General features: G+C 35.6%; 4 protein-coding genes across 10 annotated transcripts; all 4 read left to right on the plus strand.

Annotated features, from left to right (window-relative positions):
- The first annotated feature begins 519 nt into the window (after positions 1–519).
- On the plus strand, positions 520–3,907 carry LOC118034647 (transcription factor BOA). 7 transcript variants are annotated; one of them, XM_035039990.2, is made up of 4 exons: positions 520–2,221; positions 2,351–2,451; positions 2,629–2,669; positions 2,772–3,907. In XM_035039990.2, the coding sequence occupies exon 1, from the start codon at positions 700–702 to the stop codon at positions 1,750–1,752; it is 1,053 nt and encodes a 350-aa protein (XP_034895881.1). In that variant the 5' UTR covers positions 520–699; the 3' UTR covers positions 1,753–2,221; positions 2,351–2,451; positions 2,629–2,669; positions 2,772–3,907. The 7 variants fall into 7 exon arrangements, with proteins under 7 accessions (XP_034895881.1, XP_034895884.1, XP_034895879.1 ...); XM_035039993.2 differs by having other exon boundaries at positions 520–1,803; XM_035039988.2 differs by having other exon boundaries at positions 520–2,451.
- Positions 3,908–9,251: 5,344 nt separating this feature from the next.
- LOC118034648 (pentatricopeptide repeat-containing protein At1g11290, chloroplastic) lies at positions 9,252–12,306 on the plus strand. Its single transcript, XM_035039994.2, has 2 exons — positions 9,252–11,479; positions 11,635–12,306. The coding sequence occupies exon 1, from the start codon at positions 9,461–9,463 to the stop codon at positions 11,312–11,314; it is 1,854 nt and encodes a 617-aa protein (XP_034895885.1). The 5' UTR covers positions 9,252–9,460; the 3' UTR covers positions 11,315–11,479; positions 11,635–12,306.
- Positions 12,307–12,990: 684 nt separating this feature from the next.
- LOC118034649 (uncharacterized) lies at positions 12,991–15,133 on the plus strand. The gene is made up of 4 exons (XM_035039995.2): positions 12,991–13,317; positions 13,650–13,895; positions 13,992–14,687; positions 14,913–15,133. The coding sequence occupies exons 1-4, from the start codon at positions 13,203–13,205 to the stop codon at positions 14,954–14,956; spliced, it is 1,101 nt and encodes a 366-aa protein (XP_034895886.1). The 5' UTR covers positions 12,991–13,202; the 3' UTR covers positions 14,957–15,133.
- Positions 15,134–16,739: 1,606 nt separating this feature from the next.
- On the plus strand, positions 16,740–19,065 carry LOC118034650 (L-type lectin-domain containing receptor kinase SIT2-like). Its single transcript, XM_035039996.2, has one exon. It carries the CDS (start codon positions 16,740–16,742, stop codon positions 18,762–18,764), a length of 2,025 nt encoding a protein of 674 aa, XP_034895887.1. The 3' UTR covers positions 18,765–19,065.
- Positions 19,066–21,456: the final 2,391 nt, after the last annotated feature.

Below are 21,456 nucleotides of genomic sequence, written 5' to 3' on the forward strand. Positions count from 1 at the left end.
ACACCAGTTAAGTACTTTCACTTCCCCAATCCACCACGATCCACTGCTTACGTGTCCGTCCTTCATTGGATTACTTTACATCTGTCAAATAGATAGGGCGAGTATCTATCTCCTTCTTCGAGCTAGGAAGTGAGAAAGTGAAGATATTTAGAGGATCAAAAATATCTGGCAAAGTCATCCACGTTGGCATTGGTGCGAGGCCAATCCATCCGGAATCTCTATCAGATATTGGGTTAATTGTATTATTCCACCCCTACACGTTTTAAAGTTTGTTAATATGGTTCATATACTTTTATTTAATTCTTGATTAGTTAAGAGCGTAGCTGACAGTTCTCCGTAATTAACATTGTAATCTTACATTATCTCAATTCGAGCTCTTAATTTATTAATTTTATCTTTATCTGTTAACGAAAATTGTATTAAATTAAGAATAGAGAGATACAAGAAATAAAAATAAAAGTAAAAGGACTACATTTATAATATTATAGGGATGTAAAAAATACGATCAGCCCATTGGATATGTGCACCTTTTCTCTCTCAAGAAAACACCCTCAAAATTATTTACCTTCCCTTTTCTTTCCTGAAAACCAAAAAATCACGTCCACTGCTTCCCTTAATTATCTCCAATTTCTTCTCTGACTCCGATCCGCTTCTCTTTCCACTTCAAAACAAAAAAATTTCTCCAAAATTTAAGCTACCATGGGAGAAGAAGTGAAAATGAGTGAATACGAAATCAACAATGGTGAAGATAACATCAACGGAGACGATGAAAGAGTTGCAGTGTGGGAGATAGGATTACCTACACCTGATGATCTCACTCCCTTATCACAAACGTTGATTCCACCTGAACTTGCTTCGGCCTTCAGTATCTTCCCTGAGCCTCACCGTACTCCACTCGATGTCAGCCGCGCTTCTCAGACCACTCTCTCCAATCTCCGCGGTCAATTAAACGCCTTATCGTCTATTAACTTCAAGTCGTTCAACGAAACGACAGGTCAAACGCACGACCCTATTGTAGTCGATTTAGATGATAAAACCGGAGCGGTGGATCGGGACGGGTCTGGATCCGAAGCGAGGAAGTTGAGGAGGGTTGATTCGGAAGAGGAAGATTCAGCTTTGAGGGCCGAGAATTCGGCGGAAGACCCGTCGTCTGCGGCGGCGAGGACTCTGAAACGGCCACGGCTCGTGTGGACCCCGCAGTTGCATAAGAGGTTTGTTGACGTGGTCGGCCACTTAGGGATTAAAAACGTGGTTCCGAAAACGATTATGCAGTTGATGAATGTTGAAGGTTTGACTCGCGAGAATGTAGCCAGTCATTTGCAGAAGTACCGGCTTTATTTGAAGAGGATGCAGGGGTTGTCGAGTGAAGGACCTTCTGCTTCTGATCAGTTGTTTGCGTCCACTCCTTTGCCGCAGAGTTTTCCCGAGAGTAGTGGCGGCGGCGGCGGCGGCGGAAATGGGAATTTCGGAATCCCAATTCCGATGCCTTATCATCACCCTACCACGGCGGGTGGGATGATGCCAATGCCAGTATATGGACATATGGGGATGCAAATGGGGAATAACAACTGTCATAATAATAATAGTAGTGATAACCACCAGCATCACCAAGTTAGTATTAATGGTCATCAAAACGGGTATAATGGAAATGTTGCTCATGGTCATATGTTACAGCAGAGGGATTGGAATGGGAATCATTATGGTTCATACACGCATCATCCTCATCAAGTTGCACCTAATGACAACATGTGATGTTGGGAGGAGATATTTTTTTGGCTTGCTATAGAGAAAGAGATAAAAGAGGTTAGTGCATCCATCCTCTCCAATGTCTTCCACTATCGAGCCGGCACAAAGACTTCCTTAAGATGATAATACCAAAACATTATGCTTACAGTTCGTGCACCCACAAACCCCTTGGCTGATAATACTTGTTATAACTCGGGGAGTGACAGTCGTATATTGATGGTCCATGTGCATGTCAGCATCACTGTTAACAAAAAAAAAAAAAAAAAAAATTCAAGCCTTTTCATGACTACTTAATACTTCCATTGTCATGACCCTTAATCTGAAAGAGCTTATTTCGAAGATGAGAAGAAAAAAACTTGCTAGATGAAATATATGTTAATTTGCACCCTGTTACTGAAGTAGGCCCGTCTATAGATGCTGGGAGGTGCATTTTGCTGCATCCGTCGCCGTCCTACCTTCGTCTCAAAACTTTTAGGTCTGCCTACCGGCCTATGTATTTTGAATGATGTTTTTTATACATTTGGGTTTACAATTCATTTTCCCCTCGCTTTTGTCCTTTCGATTCTATTTTGCATAATGTTGTTATGTGATGGTTTATGTGCAGATCGATTTAGTATGGTTAGAATTTTGGTTTTCTTTTTCAATGACACAAGTCAATCAGGTACCAAAAAAGAAAAGAAAAAGCTTTTTCCAGCAAAAAATAAGGTATTTATATTTCATGATTTGATGCAGTACTTGTGCTGGAGTAGTCGTTAGTCTTTTTCTTTTGTTTTTCTTGTATTGAGAATGACTTATATAGCCTTATCTTGCCAACTAGTGCGATCTCTTTGAGCTGATTTTGATGCCCTTTGATTCAGACTAGCACTAACTTTGAACTTGCAGGTTTGTAGCCTACCTATGTTTCAATAAGGTCCCCATTACAGGTTCTAAGATTCCCATCCCTGCTAATTGCATACTTTCTGTTATTGGACCTTTAGCTGACTGGCTGAGAGCTATTGTAATTAAAATTATCTCTTTTTCTGTAGATTCTGGAGATTGAGCAACCTGATGTAACTCTTGTGAGTTGCTGAGATTTCCGCCCTTCACAGACATTAGAGGGTTCGCAGGAAGAAATGCGTGGAGGCATATCCAAGGCATACTTCTTCCAGTGGTGATTGAGGTTCTGCACGTGTCAGGAAAACTTGCAATCCTTCTTTGAATATATCTCAAACTGTGGTTATCTGATGGCAGCAGGAATCTCACATATTACTTATTGCCGCTTCCACATTGATAAGTCATAGTTTACATTCTTAACTTGTTCTTCAATTGATAAATGCTAATTTTTTTTTTTTTTTTGTATTATTGGATATGTTGAACTTTCTTGTAGGGTAACATAGCAAATCTTTAAAGGAACCCTATGCAAAGTCAGCCTGTCAGCTTACCTTTTTTATACCTCTCTGTTTTTACTTTGAATTCTTATTCATTTCTAGTTGTCTTGAAAGTTTGCTGATTATCGAACTTAGCTGCGTATACTTGTATTAACGCTGAAAAAATGAACTTTTATTGGAAGCCTTTTTAAATTTTGGTGGAAATTTTCTTCATGGAAGATTCTATTTTTATTTTGAATGTTTTGTTCGCATTTCTTGAATCCCTTTTGCTATTCTGCCATGTTTAAATTATTGTTTACTCCGATGAGGGAAATTATACATTTTGACTTTTCAGACGTGAAGTTGAGTTGTAGGTCATAAATTTTCTAGCTTGTAATAATGGCACTATCTCTGAGGGGGGAGGATTAACATAAGAGTCTTGTTGAATCATGGAAATATTTTGAATAGGCTTTGATCTAATGCTGGTTGCTGCAGGTACGAAGTTAATGTATGAAAATATTAATTATTGAACTAACAGGCATTTAAACCATGGGTTCATAAAATATGCATCAAATGCTGCTGTTCAAGGATTTATAGAACTGAACTTCCTATTTTGACAGAAGAAACCACCTGTCAGACGAGGATGGTTGTTGATATACAATGGCTTCGAAACAACAGGGCAGGATCCACCCCTCATTTTTGATCCTGGACACTTTTGAATTCCTCCCCCATGGCTCTGCTAATTTCTCAGTTGTTGAAATCTATTGAGATGTTTTTTGTACCTTTATTTAGGGAAAGGGTGGATATTCTGAATTTTTCCTGTCTCTGAAATTGCTTGCTTGCAGTTCCTCTCTCTCTCTCTCTCTCTCCCCAGTAAAAAGTTTAGTAAAGCAATAAGAAAGAATGTTAGTTAAATATAATTGATAAAAAATTAAAATTAAATAAGAATCAAAAGAAAATGGATTGAAGTTGATATAAAAATAAAATTTATATCAAATTTTAAGAGATGAGCTAGAAAAAAATTTTAAAAAGTATTCCAAATAATATATATAACAATTAAAAAATTAAGAAAAAAATTTGATATAATAAATAAATAACAAGATTTGTTTTTAATTTTTTGTAATTTATGCAAAGTGTATACCACTCAAAATAAAAAGAAAATAATTTTTAAAAAAACTAAGTAATTTTTTTTCTTTAACTGTTTTCTGTTAATTAATTCTTCTAATAATAAATAAACACAAATTTTTTTAAAAATCACTTTTCATAAAATAAACAGTATCTAAGTAATACAATCACTTTTGTGTTTGTTTAATCACATTGAGTTTTAGCATAGTAAAAAAAAAAGAAGATAACTTATCACAATTCAGGAAAATAACCCATTTAAGAAGTTGCACATTATATTTACGAGTTCTGAGCCACTTATGTTATTAGCTATTCTTTTAAGTTGTTAAATGACCGACATATGTTACAATACTGTTAAAGGTTGAGAATGATTCACTTATCTCCATGTTATTTATGTAGTTTATTTAGATTTTTTTTTTTAATGAAATTGATATTGTCATTATTAAAGCTTTGATTGATAAGTGATTTACTTGTACTCGTATGATCTATTTTGATTATGTTGTTAAATTTATTTTATTGAGATTTTGTTTTGATGGTTTTGATAATATCATTATTATAGTTTAGATAAGATTTTAAGTTTTTTTTTTTTTTTTTAATTCCTTTTCTATTTTCAAAAAAATTTGTGACAATTTAAGAGTTGATGTTATGCAATGAGTTGATGTTGTCCTTGATTAACTAACCGTATTATTATTTTTTAAATATTTTATAAATTATATTATTTTTCTGAATTTTTTAATTGTGTGACATTCTTAAAAAAAAAAAAAAAAATCTCAATCGTATCAAATACTACGAATCATTGGAGAATTCTAAGAAAGTGAAGTGGGAACAATCTGTTCTCTTTTAATCAAAGGGTTTCTCTTCTTTTGAACAACAAATTCTCTTAAAAGTTGATGGAGAATATGGTGAAAGAATCCCAACTTGTTTGTTTTTGTGGCAGGAAAACTATTTTTTTTTTAAATATTTTTTTTATTTAAAATTAATTTTTTAATATTTTTGGATCGTTTTGATATGTTATATAAAAATTAATTTTAAAAAATAAAAAAATTATTATTTTAATATATTTTTAAACAAAAAATACTTTAAAAAATAATTAATATCACTGTACCAAAACCACTTTTTAAGGAATAAAGAGAGCCATGTATGTGACCACGAATTAAAGAAACTTTAGGGCAGAGGATAAGGAATGAGGCACTTTATGCCATGAGACTTTTGTAATATAAGAGTGGGCAAATTGCTTTTCATTATATGGCGTGAAAAACAAAACTCATTTCCTTATTTTTGCCACAAATATGAAAGCAAATGAATGAGGATTTTCTTGTTTGTTTTTGTATTTTAAAAGTATTTTTTTAAAAAAATTAATTTTTTTTTATTTTTTTCTTTGCTTTTATTTAATATTTTATTTAATATTTTTAGATTATTTTAATGCGCTGATGTCAAAAATATTTTTTAAAAAATAAAAAATATTATTTTGATATATTTTTAAATAAAAAAATACTTTAAATTTAATTTATAAAAAAGGTGAATGAATTTGTTTATTTCCTACTATTCTCTGCCGCAACAGTAGCAGAAAAAGGAAGAGCTTTTGCATAAATTAAAAGAAACCTAAGAGATTTGTTGATTTCATTTCCAATCCTCTCAAATAACACTGTGTTTTGTCTTTTTTTAGATTTTAAAGGTTTTTTTTTTATAAAAAAAATTTAGTCATCATTTTTTTTAATCCTAATACACTGTGTTATATTGGATTTTTGCCTACAAATTTGTTTCAATTACCATGCCATGTGGTTCTCGGGATGTTAAAAAAAAAAAGTCCTCATATTTTAGTTCATATTCAATTTTACAAAAAAACAAAAAAACTTGGTTCTATTTATTGAAAAATAATGAACCTACATGGACCCAAATTGACATCACCCAAACAGTTTTTCCTTTTTAAATATTCTAAACGTGCCATTTTATTTTTTTGCCTTAAGATTTTGTCAAACTTTTTTTTTTTCCCTTTAGCTTGAGAACTATTTTTTTTGGCTTCAAAACTTTATTTTATTTTACATATCAGTTCATGATTTTGAGAGAGAAGAGAGAAAATTAATTGTAAAATTGAAAATAAAAGAAAATGTTCAGTTGACCACATTTGAACAATAAAAATAGTTAATCTTGGTGTCAATATGTTCTGTTCGATGAGAGGAGTTCGATAATGGTTATTGTTTTTTTCTATAGAAATGCTTGAAAAAGCAAATTGGAGTGTGTTTGGATTGTTTTGATTTGGTTGATTTTAGGATTTTGAGTGATTCTTGAGTTGATAAAGTGATTTGGAGGTATTTTGGGTGTTTTAAAGTAAAAATGACTTGAAAAATTAGGTCAAAAAATATAACAATAAACAATAAGTTTTGCTTGCCATTACAAGTGGCTTGTTGCCCATTAAAAATAGAGACCAAACAAAGTTACTTGTTCTTGAAAAAAATAAGATAAAATTCAAACATGGACTAGGCTTTTTAATTAAGACTAGACATATGAGTTTAACTTAACATCCCCAAGCATGAGCCTTTATAGAGGGCAAAACCCATACTATTATATTTAACTATTAAAGTTTTTGTCAACATATCTATATCCTTTTTGTTACATAAATCCTTCAAGCATTTTTTATCTATTAAAAAAAGCAATTAAGGTTTATTAATTTAGAAACTATTTAAATAATGAATGAAACTAACTTTTTTTAATATAATAGTATGTGTAATTAAACTAAAATAATAATGCTTTAATTTTACTTTTTTTTTTTCCATTTTGATTGTAAGTGGTGATGTTATGAAAACTTCAGATTGAATTAGACTTTCAATGACATATTTTGAACTGACTCGGTCTGATCACTAGTTGATGGGCTTGACATGGTGATTGAACTTGACCATTCCATGCTTTCCTGCAAACATAAACTGTCATGAAAATGCAAGTTCTCTATAAAATATATGGGATTATATGGTGTTTAAGTCATTAAATGAAGGAGGAGAAATAGTGTACATGAAAGAAAAGGAGAATGATGAGTATAGGAAGTGTATGTGTGATTGTAGGAACTTGTGTTGTTTTGTGTGATGTTCTTGCATGAAGTTGTGAATGATGTTCTTGCATGAAGTTGTGAATGAGATTGCGTATAAAACTTATTGAGTGAACTAGTGTAATGTCATTTTATAGACTTTTTGTATTGTAATTTTTTTATTTGGTGACCTGAAATATTTAAAGATCTTGGTCACAATAGCTTACCTTTGAAGAGTAGTGTAATAATAAAGAATATTTTTTCCCTTGCAGGTATCTATTGATGAGTGGAGAAAAATGAGCTATTAGTTGTTGTGTCTTGTTATGTCAATTGTTGAAAGGTTAGCGTTCACGAGTAATTAGTAAGGAAGGCAATGCTCTTTGAGAGGACATGCTTACAAGGAGATAATCATTGATGAGAAAAGCACATGAGATTAGGTGTTATAACGACTTTCTTGAAAGTTGTAATTGTTGACCTTTGAGTCACATATTAATATTTATATATTTTAATGATAATAATTGAATAAAAATGGACTAATGATATGCTTGGTTGAGAATAACTTTAAACGGATCTTATATGAAAATCACATCAATAAACATGAAGAATTAAATGAAGAAATCAATCAACAAATCCAAGATATAAAGAAGGTTACAATTTAGTTCTTAAGGATTCATTTTAGTGCAAATTATGTAAATCTTTATATTTTACTTGATATCATAGATTAAAATAAATTCACACACTTCACATTGCATGCACAATAAGATTGAAATGCATTTAGTCGGTTCAAGATTCATCAGGTTTAAAACTGTTAAATCTGAATTTGAAGTTAAACCGGTTAATCGCCTAGGCTATACCAAGTGAACCAGTAAACAACTTGTTCATTAGGGATGAACACCTGAGAATCTATAAGAATCGGTCAACCAATTGACTTGACCAATCTAAACTGGTTGACCATTTGAGCTGTCAAAGGAGTAATAACGATTATAAACGACTACTTTTTGCTAGAATCATATATATAGTTTGTTTAATTGAAGAATTAAAAACAAATTTTGAATATATATATATATATATATATGACTTTAAGTTCTTATATGAAAGTTTCTCAAATAGGTCATAACAAGAATATCATAGGATAAAGCTCATTAGAAAATCAAAATGCAATAAGCATAACATTTTTATACCGTGGGATGATCAATCGCTACAAGTTGGTGACTCCCTCAACCAATTAGGGTTCAAATATGATGTGCATAAACAAAATACTACCATGTTAGCATGAGTATTTTGACTAACATGCTATATGTTCATATCATAATAACATAGATAAATTCATAAATTAAGGCTTAACTCATGACATCAATTAAATAAGGAGTTATCAATTCAGAAGTATATAATGGTTTATATCAAAGATTTAATTTCAATAAGTAATCATGCTTAATCATAAACAAAATATAAATAACAATATAAGAATTACCCAGGAGCATAATCAATTCCATTTAAACAATTCAAGTATTTATACTAATTCTTTAGCATATAAAAAATTATCTACTCATCTGATTCAAAAGTAGAAATAAAACAAAAACAGACACCAAAGACAATCTTACTAATGTCTCATAGGTAGAATATCAAGATTATTTGAATATAAAAGGAGACATTCTTAAATACATCTTGAAAAAAATATATAATCTATTTAATATATCTTGTCATATTTTAAATCATGTTACTTTAAGATTAAAGTTAAAAAAGACTTTTTATGAGCTTTGAAGAGATATGAAACCTAACATTTTGTATTTTAAAGTTTTTATTTCAAAATATTTTATTTTTAACATGAAAGATAATTTGGATAATTTTGATTGATATTTTTCTTGATTTTTTTTTTTGTGGCAAGACTTATAGAGTACATATTAATAATATAACGTTTATCTTGAGAAATAGATGTATATTCTATTTAAAAAAACTCAAAACGTTAAAATTATTGAAATTTTAGATGACATTTATATGAAAGTTATTCAAAAATAGTCTTGAACTTGGAAAAGCAAAAGAAAAAGAAAAAGAGAAAAAGAAAGAAAATCTTGAGGAAACGTAAAAGTCACCGCTTAGGAAAAACACGGATCAGGACGCAAATCAGACGGAAAAGGATTGTGGGCTTGAAGATGGACAGATACAGACAGACTGACCTGAACCTGAAAATCAGCTGTGCTTTCATTTCACATTTGAACGAACGAAGGCAATGAGCTTGTGTTCTTCCGCTTCTCCCCTGCGGAAACTGAAAGTATCCAAATCCGCCAACCACCTGCTTTCCCGCGCTTTAACAAGCCACAACCACCATGAGGAACACAGTAACAGCCGCACCTTCAACAGCAACCAGAACACATCAAGCCTAGTTGATTCTGATCTCATTGCTGAATTCACGCGACATGGCTCTCTATCTAATCCTTACTTTCTCAACAAAATCGTGTCCTTTTGTGCCAAATCCAGTTCTTTCCATTTGGGCATTCAAGCCCACTCAACTATTCTCAAATTGGGTTTTATTTCAAACGTGTATATTTGTAGTGCTGTTGTTGATATGTATGCAAAATGCGGCGAAATTTCAAGTGCACGAGTATTGTTTGATCAAATGCCTCAAAGAACTGTTGTTACGTGGAATTCGTTGATTTCCGGGTATTTGGCTGTCAATTGTCCGAAAATAGCTATTGAATTGTTTATCAAGATGTTAAAAGCTGCTATAAATGTGTCAGCGTTTAGTGTTTCGAGTTGTCTGGCAGGTTGCTCGCAATTAGAGGCCAGAGAAGTCGGGACTCAGGTTCATGGGCTAATTTTGAAAACTGGATTGGGTTATAATGTTGTTGTGGGAACGAGCTTGGTTGATATGTACTCAAAGTGTGGCGATGTTAATGATTCCAGGCTGGTTTTTGATCATATGGTGAATAGGAATGTAATTACTTGGACTTCTATGGTTACTGGGTATTCACAGATTGAAAAACCTGATGAAGCAATGGCTTTGGTTAAAGAAATGGTGCGTCAGGATCTCAGGCCAAATTGTGTAACCTATAACAGCTTGCTAAGCTCATTTTCTGGTCCTGGTTGTTTAAGTTATTGCTTGCAAGTTCATTGTTGTATAATTCAATTAGGTTTAGAGTCTAATGTGTATATAGCAGCTACACTGGTCACTGTGTATTCAAAGTGTAGTAGTAGTTTAGAGGACTTCAAGAAGGTGTGCTCAGTTGTTATGACATGTGACAATATAACTTGGAATGCAGTCATTGCTGGTTACTCTAAATTAGGGCGTCATGAGGAAGCTCTCAGATGTTTCCATGAAATGAAGCAGGCTGGTATTGATATAGACTCTTACACGTTAACAAGCGTGGTAGGAGCAATTGGGAATAGTTCATTTCTTGAAGAGGGAAAGGCAATGCATGCTATCATTCACAGAACCGGCTATATTTCACACTTGAATGTTCAAAACGGGCTTGTTTCCATGTATGCGAGATGTGGAGCCATTGGTGATTCGAAGAAGGTCTTTTGGTTCATGGAGGAACATGATGTGATCTCATGGAATGCACTTCTAACAGCATTTGCTCATCATGGATATGGCAGAGAGGCTGTAGAATTGTTTGAACAAATGAGAAAAACTGAAATCAAGCCGAATAGTTCTACCTTCCTTGCTGTGTTGTGTGCTTGTAGCCATGTTGGTTTTGTGGATAAGGGAATTGAGTATTTTGACACGATGAAAAGTGATATTTTGCTAGAACCCCTTAAAGTAGAGCATTATGCCAGTCTTGTAGATACTTTTGGTCGAGCTGGGTATCTTAATGAGGCGGAAGCCTTCATTAATAGCATGCCTATAGTACCAGCGCCCTCAGTCTATAAAGCTCTTCTTAGTGCTAGTCTGGTTCATGGAAATAGAGAGATTGCTGCACGTTCTGCAAAAAAGCTTCTAGAGCTCTGGCCTAATGATCCAGCGACATATGTACTGCTATCCAGTGTATTGACTGTGGACGGTAATTGGGACGATGCAGCAGATTTACGGAAACTGATGTGTGATAGAGGGCTAAGGAAGAAGCCTGGTTATAGTTGGACTTGAGAGAACGGATGCCTGGGTTTTTTCTTGCAATATCCAGCCCAGTGTCATTGCAGCAGAATAGTAGCTGGTTTTGAACAGTCATTGTCAGGCAGTGGCTGACAGAACTTTTTACCAGGTTTGCTTTTAGCATACAGGAGTGATCAGCTATTTGGGTGAGAAAAAATGGTAAGAAATTTTCCATAAAGCTGCATTTTAAACCACTTGGTGTATCTTCTTTACTATATTATTGAGAATGCACAATGGACTTTGCAAATCTGCTATCGTAATTGGCTTAGATTATTGTACGGGGCATGAAATAATGATGGATTTACTTTTGACAGTTCTCAAATCAACTGTCTGATAGGATGAGTCAAGGTTACAGATTTCAAGTCTCTATTCTTTTGATCTTGCCATACAGAAGAGTGCGGATGGGTGATTGTGCATAAACTATGGGAATGGGAGGAAGAAATAACATGATGCACTGCCGGTGAACCAAACTAATAGCCACTAGTTTGTTGTGCTCCACGATTTGCCCTCCATCAGAATAGAAGCAGAATCATGAAATGCAGTGTGTCCCATGAATTTTCTAAAATAGCCAAGGCGGGCGCTGCACCTTTAGGCAGGGTGCGAGCCATCCCAACACCCCCCCACGCCCCTCTATTACTTTTCAAAAGTTATTTTGACCCCGTATGTCCAAGGTTTATATCAATTATCCCCTTCAAAAGTTTTCTTATTTTAGCTGTCACCTTCATCCTTGAATTTTTCTCACGTTTCCCCCTCATTTATTTTACTCCATCCCTGCCACTGAAGACAGTCATCGATTGTTCAACACTAGTGAGATCCAAATAGTCAGAGCATCATGGAGGTAAAAAAATTATATGGGAACATCCAGAGATTCTCGAGAAGGGAGAAAAGGAAAAAAATCTCATAGATGAATTACTAACTTATTCCCTAAAATGTTTAGATTGTAATGAGATTCCTTCATTTTTTTTTATCATTATCTTTCTGCTTTTCCTCGCCCTTTCACTCTCGTTTTGGTTTGGCTGTCTCCCTCAATCTTTAGCTTTTGGTACAAGGAAGTTTCATGAGGGTCATACATTTTAATGTGATGTAAACTTTTTTTTCTTCGTTTATTGGCAATTACATTTTTTCTTGGACAAAAAAAAAGATGGAAAGTCACAATGTAGTTCCACCAGACCCCGAGTGGTCTGGGATTAAAGTTGAATTGAGTTAAATAGAAACAGCTAAAGGTTTGAGAAGAATCCACATAAAAATAGAGATTTGGTTGTGATTTTTCTTTTCCCTATAGAAGCTTGTGCTTATTTGAAGTGAAGTTGATATGAGAGAAGTCTAACATGTGAAGAATTTACTTGTTCATAAATTCTGTATCTCTTCACGCTTTGGTTATTGATTTGGATTTGATGCTCACGCTCTCTAGGTTTTCTTATAACCAAAGTTTGTGTGTTCGAGACAATGTAGTTAGTTTTCCTTGTCGGAATTGAGACAAAGCAGGGAGGGTGATGGCGATAGTTAGGGTTAGGATGCTGCATTTTTTAACCATGGACCGTGGTGGCTAGTGTTTTGCTGTGGTCGATCAAGGCGACCATGCAGGAGGAAATACCTCTTTGAAGCCATAAGACTACAAAAGGGGAAACATTCATGCAGGCTTAGTCAACTTGCTATTTCAGGAGGTGACTTTTTGTGACAAGCAATTGCAATCAATTTAACTGCATTATCTTATTGCCACATGTAAAATTGGAGCCCACAAGTCTCAAAATTTTGGCTTTTACCACAGATGACATGAGGCTCTTGTTCACTGCCTGTGCAAGAACTCCGGGAAAGAGATGCTTGGGCATCTCCCGTTCTCTTAAATTTCCCTCTCTGTGATAGAAACGCAACACTGAAGGAAATGATGGCACACCCTCAATCACGTACTAGAGCAATGGCTCCAATTGCTGTCAGGCACAGACATGGTAACAGCCCTAGAACTCCAACCAGCCCAACTGTGGAAGAACTTCTACGAGGTAATTGCATAAACTCTAATATAACCATCCATGATAGAAGAAAGGGTTAATGGTTCTGTTTCTTCAAGGAGGCTTGAACTCGAGTGTAATAGGAAATGGGAATAACGAGTGGTTGAGCTATTGCTTATCGGCAGCTTAGAATATTTTAGGATTTGTTTATGTTCAGTTCATGCATCAACTCTTTCTTCAGATATTGAGAATTGATAACAAATGTGTTTTAATTTAGCTTACAACGTAATTTGTTCGTGAAAAATAAATGCTTTTAATTGATACCAAAGTCACGAAAAATTCATGTTCCTGTCACTTCTGACCTATGAGGTTTGCATGAGCAGCTGAGGAAGTATCTAGGTGGTCACCACACTCCTCACCAACTTTTTGGAAGGACCATGACCTGGAGTATGATCAATCCCCAAATCACAAGAAATCAGTTATTGCCAAAGTGAAGGAGAGGGCCAAGAAATGGCGAAGCAATCTCATAAAAAAGAAGCATAGTGATGACAGTAACGCTACTCCTCCATGGGGTGTTAGCCTGGATAATGATGAAGCTGAAGAAGATCCTGAATATCTTGGAGCGCCAAGTAGGAACACCATAAAATCTAAAGAGAGAAAAATTTCTTTGGAATATTTTCCTAAATGAATGTGTATTTAATTAACTCGTCTACATGATTTCTCAGTGTACGAATCAGAGATGGCTCCTGAGGGGTACAAGGAGGCAGCTAGACAGCATCCAAGAGCAGTTCCTGTGATACCAGAGAAGCATGTTTTGCCAAGTAGTGTGACCTGTGCTGAAGACAAGCCAGTAACTGAAACCGTGAACGGGAAACAAGAAAATGAGAACTTTGCCAAGACATTATCCGAAATTATGGCAGAGAAGCTGGCACCAGCATACGCCACAGTATCTGATGCCACCCATGCCATAACTTCCAAGATTCAAAGCCTTGCTATTTCAACCCCTGAAGCATCAGATGCAGCAGGATTAGACCCCGCGGGGGAAGGCAAAGCATCATCATCTGTAGCAGTACCAACCAAAGTAGCACCAGACCAAGTTGCATCAGATCCAGCTCGAGCCCCAACAGATGCAGCATCTGGTTGCCATTTCAGAACTGGGGAGCAAAAATGGGATAAAGGAGTTTCAGTGAAGGAGTATATAATCCACAAATTTGAGCCAGGAGAAGATGACAGAGCACTTTCTCAAGTGATATCTCAAGCAATAAGTCCAAGAAAAGCTGCTGGTGATGTGAGTATGGTGGATAAGGTGAAAGATGCTGTCAACTCTCTTCTTCGGGGCTCAGAGTCCTCCCAACCCACAGTTTACCATTCAGCTAAGAACTCATCCTCAAATATCCCCATCTCAATCGATGCTCATGAGGGTAACTTAATTTTTCCTTCATTCTCTAGTAGTGCAATTAATTAGAAATATTGGTGGAGAGTTGCTCTAATCAGAATGGATTATAGGTTGTAACATGATTTAATCATATTTACTATTGTTAAAAGGTTGTCCTGACCTGCTATCAGGGCTAAAATCTGCAGTATAATTTCTTGACAAGTACTTCAGGAACACCTCTTTTTGCTCATGGGATATCTTGTCGTTGCAGTTACTGAAGAAGAAAATCATGGAAGGATACTTCAAGCCAACTGAATGGGGAATTCGATAGATAATATATAATTTTTTTGCTATTCAGCGTACCAAATTCTATATATGACAATAAGTAGTTTGCCAATGATGGTGGCTAATTGCTTAGAATTAGCGATAAGTAATTGGAGATTGTATTTTGTGGATCCCTGCACTGAATGTAACTTTTCTTCCTATTCCTCATCGGAAACTAATTCAATCATCAGAGTGTAGTTTACAATCAGCGATGTTAAATCACCTGATGGGATTTATCTCTAATTATGGCTCACTTTTCAGCAGCAGGTGAGCTCAATATCAGTGGCACAGTGGACGGAATGGAATTCTGGAAATCACGAGGAATAGCAATTTTCTTTCACTTCTGTTTTATGAGCATCAATTAACTGATCTCTGTTGATCGTAAGGTGCATTTTGCCTTATTTTTTGACTGCGAACATTACACACAGGGAGAGAGAACACAGTAACAAAATGTTTACATTCAATGCTGTTAAATTAAGATTATCAGTTCATTAATGCTGCTAATTACTTAATATAAACTACACAGCAGATATTCAAAAAGGGACATCATGGTGGTGGGGCTACGATTCGATCATTCTGGCAGGAAGATTGATGCCATGCACTTGTTTTTCATTATACTCACAGAAAAACTAACAGTCTTAGACTCTTAGCCGATGGTGAACTGATACGATTAAGCACCAAAACCAGAGAACTGCCCTTGGAAAATACCAAAACCACGTTGCTCATGATCGCTGTCACATGTCCTTCCCAGATAGTAGTTTCAACTTCTATTACAGTAGTGTGAAAAGAGACCACCAGGACTGGGATCAGTTATCGTGTATGTTCCCGTGGTTTTGTAACGCCTAACATGTTTTTCCTCGATAAAGCTGTTCCCATTTTCCAAACATGTGTCGTGACGGTGCTTCGAACATCATTTCTTGTAAAAGAATTCACCAAACCCGACAGGTGACTGTTTGTAGTATCCTTAGTTATCAGGGATGACATCAGACTAAATATTATCTTAAGCATGTCATTGAATTTATAATTGGGACTTGAAGGGGAGGAGCAAATGTCAATATTATGTGGTCATTACTACTTTATTTATTCATTTTTTTCTATGCGGACAAGTCAAAGAATTTTAAAAAAATCCCCTTAATTCTTCAAATTTGTCATGAAAATTCAAAGCAGACAACATTGGACTTCAGATGCCTGCATTTGTAGAAACTTGACCAAAATGGGAGGAACATCAGTTTAAATTATTGGCATCAAGCTTAGAGCAACCAAAACTCTCATTTTTTCTTCAACTTGCCAAAATCCATTTCATACCATAACTCATCTTCCAAGACAACATACATGTTGTTCTACTTGTTTTAAAAACGAACCGCCTATGATCGACAAATTGCAATTTCATACTGAAACTTCTGTCCCTTAATTCGTTAGAACAAGCTCAAGCACTGAATGCCACTATATGTAGTTGAAGTTGAAGTGTTATAATTCATGTAGTTAAAATATTCTTGTTGGTCTTCCTTGAATTTTTTTTTTTTGTTGTAGAATTGTCTTTGTGTGGGACCTATAAAGCCATTTAGCAGTCGCAAGCTGTTTTCTAACTTCACTCGCACAATGTTTTATATTGTCATTACTTTTCTCTAGTCCAAGTTGATGACGTTGCATCTGCGCAAAGCATGTCGATGTTGAAGGATTCGAATGTAAATGCAGCAAAGGTTACAGCTTCATATCACAGAAGTTCTTAAAAGGCTGAAGAAGCAAGCATCACCTTCTGTCTTTAATTTTCTCAATGGAAGCCTTACTTAGATCACTCCATTTTCTTCTAGCTCTTTTCATATCCTTAAAACACTTGGCTTTGGCTCAAGAGGTAAACCAATTCATCTACCATGGCTTCACGGGAGCCAACCTGAGCCTCAACGGGATTGCAGGTATTCACCCCAATGGCTTGTTGGAACTGACAAACACTTCAAAGCAGCAAATTGGTCATGCTTTCTTCCCATTTCCCTTCCATTTCAAATCATCTTTCCCCAACAATTCTAGGTCCCTTTCATTTTCTACGAACTTTGTGTTTGCCATGGTTCCCGAGACGCCTACGCGTGGTGGACATGGCATTGCGTTGGCTATTTCTCCATCTACAGAGTTCAAGGGTGCCACTGCCACTCAATATCTTGGTCTCTTTAATTCTACCACAGTCGGTTTATCTTCAAATCACCTGCTTGCCATTGAGCTTGATGCTGTGAGAAGCCCTGAATTTCGAGATATCGGTGACAATCATGTTGGGATAGATGTCAACAATTTGACATCCATTCAATCTGCTCCAGCATCATACTTTTCAAAACCTGAACGGGAAAATGAAAGCTTGCAGCTCATAAGTGGGGACCCAATGCAAGTGTGGATAGACTATGATGAAATGGAGAACCTACTCAACGTAACACTAGCTCCAGTAAGTATCATGAAACCTCAAAAGCCTCTCTTGTCAACACCTATTAATCTCTCTCTAGTTGTTTTGGAGTCCATGTACGTTGGTTTCTCTTCATCCACTGGTTCTGTATCCAGTCATCACTATATTCTTGGATGGAGCTTCAACAAAAGTGGGCAAGCACAGAGCCTAGACACTTCAAAGCTCCCTTCACTTCCTCCTGAAAGAAATTCAACTAACAAACCATATTTACGAATTATGATCCCATTGATAACGGTATCTGTTTTACTCATAGCAAGTTTTGCAACTATGTACATTATGAGGAAGAGATATGAAGAAGTACACGAAGATTGGGAGCAGCAATACGGTCCTCAAAGGTTTCGCTACAAGGATCTCTACAAAGCAACTAAAGGTTTCAAAGACAAAGGACTCCTTGGATATGGAGGTTTTGGAAGGGTTTACAGAGGAGAGTTACGTTCTTCCAAGGTGGAAATTGCAGTCAAGAAAATCACTCATGATTCGAACCAGGGAATGAAGGAATTTGTAGCTGAAATTGCTACCATGGGGAGGCTAAGGCATAGGAACTTGGTACAGCTCTTAGGCTACTGTCGTCGGAAAGGAGAGCTTCTCTTGGTCTATGATTATATGCCTAACGGAAGCCTCGACAAGTTCCTATTTTGTAAAGTAAAACCCAACCTGAATTGGCCACAGCGATATCTAATCATCAGGGGAGTAGCGTCTGCCCTTCTTTACCTCCATGAAGAGTGGGAACAGGTAGTTCTGCATAGAGATGTGAAAGCTAGCAATGTTCTATTAGATGCCGATCTTAATGGACGGCTAGGAGATTTTGGGCTTGCTAAGTTTCATGACCATGGATCAACTCTCCAAACAACCAATGTGGTTGGAACAGTTGGATATCTTGCACCAGAGATAACTAGAACAGGAAAGTCAACTACCTGCAGTGATGTTTTTTCTTTTGGGACATTTATGCTTGAAGTAGCATGTGGAAGGAAGCCTGTAGAGTCAGAAAGACCACCTGAGGAGGTTGTTCTTGTTGACTGGGTACTTGAATGCTGGAAGAGAGGTGCTGTTCTTGGGACAGTTGATCCTAGATTTGAAGGCAACCACGTGGAGGAAGAAATGGAGTTGGTCTTGAAGCTAGGCCTGCTCTGTACACATCGCACTCCGGCAGCTAGACCTAGCATGAGGCAAGCGGTGCAATATCTGGATGGAAATGCTACTTTACCTGATTTACCACTGCACGGTGCAGGAATCGGTTTAGTTCCAGTTAGCAATGAAGCATCTACAGAACATGTTTTAACAATCCCTATATCATCAGATGAAATTTCTTCCTATTCCTTGTCCGACTCTGAATCAATCCTCAGTGGTCGTTGAACTAGCAATGCTTCATGGAGGACTGATTAAGTAAATATGTACATTAAGACTTGTTCGATGTGAAATATAGAGGAAGGGGCCACATAATTTTGAAGATTGTAGCATCTGTGCACTTTTTTTCCAACCACTTGTATCTTATGAGCTGTTATTAACTTGTACTGTTTTTCTTTACTCTGTTTAAATTTATTATTTGCATCAGTAAGACTTTAGTATAACATGTTTCGATTGTAATGGACAGGAAAAGATGCAATGCATTAGCTAGATAGTCGAGCTACGAGCTCGTGAGTTTACACCTAGAAAAATATCAGAAAGTTCTTGAAATTGAAGTGACAGCACGTGCTACTTCAACTCATACTAAATGCATCTCCTCCATGAGAAGAGCACAAAAAGAGCTTGATGATTAAGTTTAGCTCAACTCTAGTCTCTTTATTAACGAAAGTTGTGGTTGGATCAAACACTAATGGAGGCTGGTCTATACCTAAGATATACATACCATAAGACCATAGGTAAGGAGGGCTTGTTGGAGTTATTCAATTGTGTCAAGATTGTAAATTGTAAAGTTCATTTATTAGCACATCTACCCCCACAAGCTCTTCTAGATTTTCAACTACTTATTAACCATTAACCAGGTATAAGCTCTCACTCAAGGTGTTCTGGCATCTTAAGGGAAACATCATACTGCACCTTCTCAGCAAGCCCAATCAAAAGAGGCACCTTCCCATGAGGTACCTCTTCGAGTCCCAGCCTCACAACAACATGATTTTCCTCCTATTAGAAGAAAACGAGGCGTAATAGAGCGATACAGAGACCTTCCCACCTATACAAGTTGCTAGCTCCTTGAGGGGACACTCACATCAAGACGACGCCTTCCCAAAAAGTCATCACTTCATATACGACCCCTCGAGCCATCATGGGAAAGAAGTCAGTCATCAATCTCATCAGTCCCCGCTGGAGTCTTCCAACTCCCCTAAGCCACATAGATGAAAGGTAGAGAGAAACATGACTGAGAGGTTCTTTTAGGAGGAGATCTACAGCCTCGAGAAGATGAAATGGTCTTCCTTATCCAAACATGTATTGTGCATGCCCGTCTCTAAGGAGTACATATTCATAAAGTTGGCCTTTGCAATATCTATGCGCATTAAATATGCAAAAACTTAAAGGGTTGCTGATGGATTGATGTATCTTTTACTGAAAACCCTTTTTTCCCCCCTCATAAAGCCCATGTCTAAAAAAGACCAAAAAAATAAAGATCCATTAAAGCTCATAAACCAAGACTCATAATATAAAGGTTTGGTAAATTTCCAAGTTGAATTCTCTAAACTCAGTTATACATTAGAACTAAGCTTTATGAGTTTAGCAAGATGTCAGACTTAACTTTTATAGATATAATTACACGTTAGACTTAAATATCTATGAGTTTGGAGAGATCCTAGACTCAACCCTCTTAGTCTTGGCTATGCTTTAGACTCAAGAATTTATAGGTCTAACAAGAAGCCAAACCCAACCTTCTTGAGTTTGGAAACATACTAGGACCAAACATAAACGGGTAAGGCAAGATGCTAGATTCAATCCCTTTAGGCTTAGCTATGCGCCATGTCCAAACATTTATGAGGATGACGAGATCTTAGACCTAACTTTTTTGGGCTCGGCCGTGCATCAAGCCCAAATGCTTATAGGTCTAGCAATATAAAAGACTCAATCCCCTTAAACTCGATTACACGTTAGACCCAAGATATCATATTATTGTCCTTTTAAACCAATGATTCCTTTAGATATAAGCACACAAGATATGAGAATTTAGGGTCATTATTTTTCTACATACTAGTTGTGCAACAAATCTTCTAAAGGGTATCTATACGTCAATCAATATTATTATTGATTATAAAAAATGACCACATGAACATTAATATATTGTGTAGATTGATGTAGGACCGTCAATCTAAGACTCCAATTCCATCGGCTCACAAGCATCAGGCTTGAACTTACTTTTATTTTGGTTTAGATAAATTGGTGAAATGCCACAATCATGCTCTTTGTTACTACGATTCCTTCAACACTTCAAATCTGTGAAAATAAATCTGGACACTTGCGCACCGCATGTGTGAGCAACGTAGATTCAATCTGTAATATTTAGAAAAATGATAATTATTTTGGAAGTCCAACTGGTAGTAGAATTTGTTTCTTGCTATAGAAGATTTTATAATTTTATTTTCTTTGATCTTGTTTGAAAAGCAGTTTTTCCTATTTTTTTTTTGCTGAGAAAAATGCTTTGGAGAGGGCTCACTTGCTTATAAATGACATGGACAAAAAACAAAACATAGAAAGACAACTAGTAAAGGAAGGCAAAGATGTTCTCCAAAAGTTATCATCACAATAACCTTAATTCCTATTTTATTTTTTACTATTATTTTTTAATTTGATTTGTTTTTTTTAACAAGTTTACAACCCCTTAAATAAATATATCAGGGAAAAGTTAAAATACTAAATCAACAACCTAAAGCAATATATTAAACTAATAATTTAAAAGGAAAAAAAATAATGAAAATTGACTCAAACAACACATTCCAAGCCTAATTTAAGAATTTTATAAATCTTGACAGGTTATGACTAGGTTAACTTTTATAAAAATTTTTATAAAATTATTTAGTAAAATTTAAATCCTACCCAACCTATCACATCTAAAATTTCAATA

The sequence above is a fragment of the Populus alba genome, chromosome 9, assembly GCF_005239225.2.
Source record: "Populus alba chromosome 9, ASM523922v2, whole genome shotgun sequence".
Classification (NCBI taxonomy): Eukaryota; Viridiplantae; Streptophyta; class Magnoliopsida; order Malpighiales; family Salicaceae; genus Populus; species Populus alba.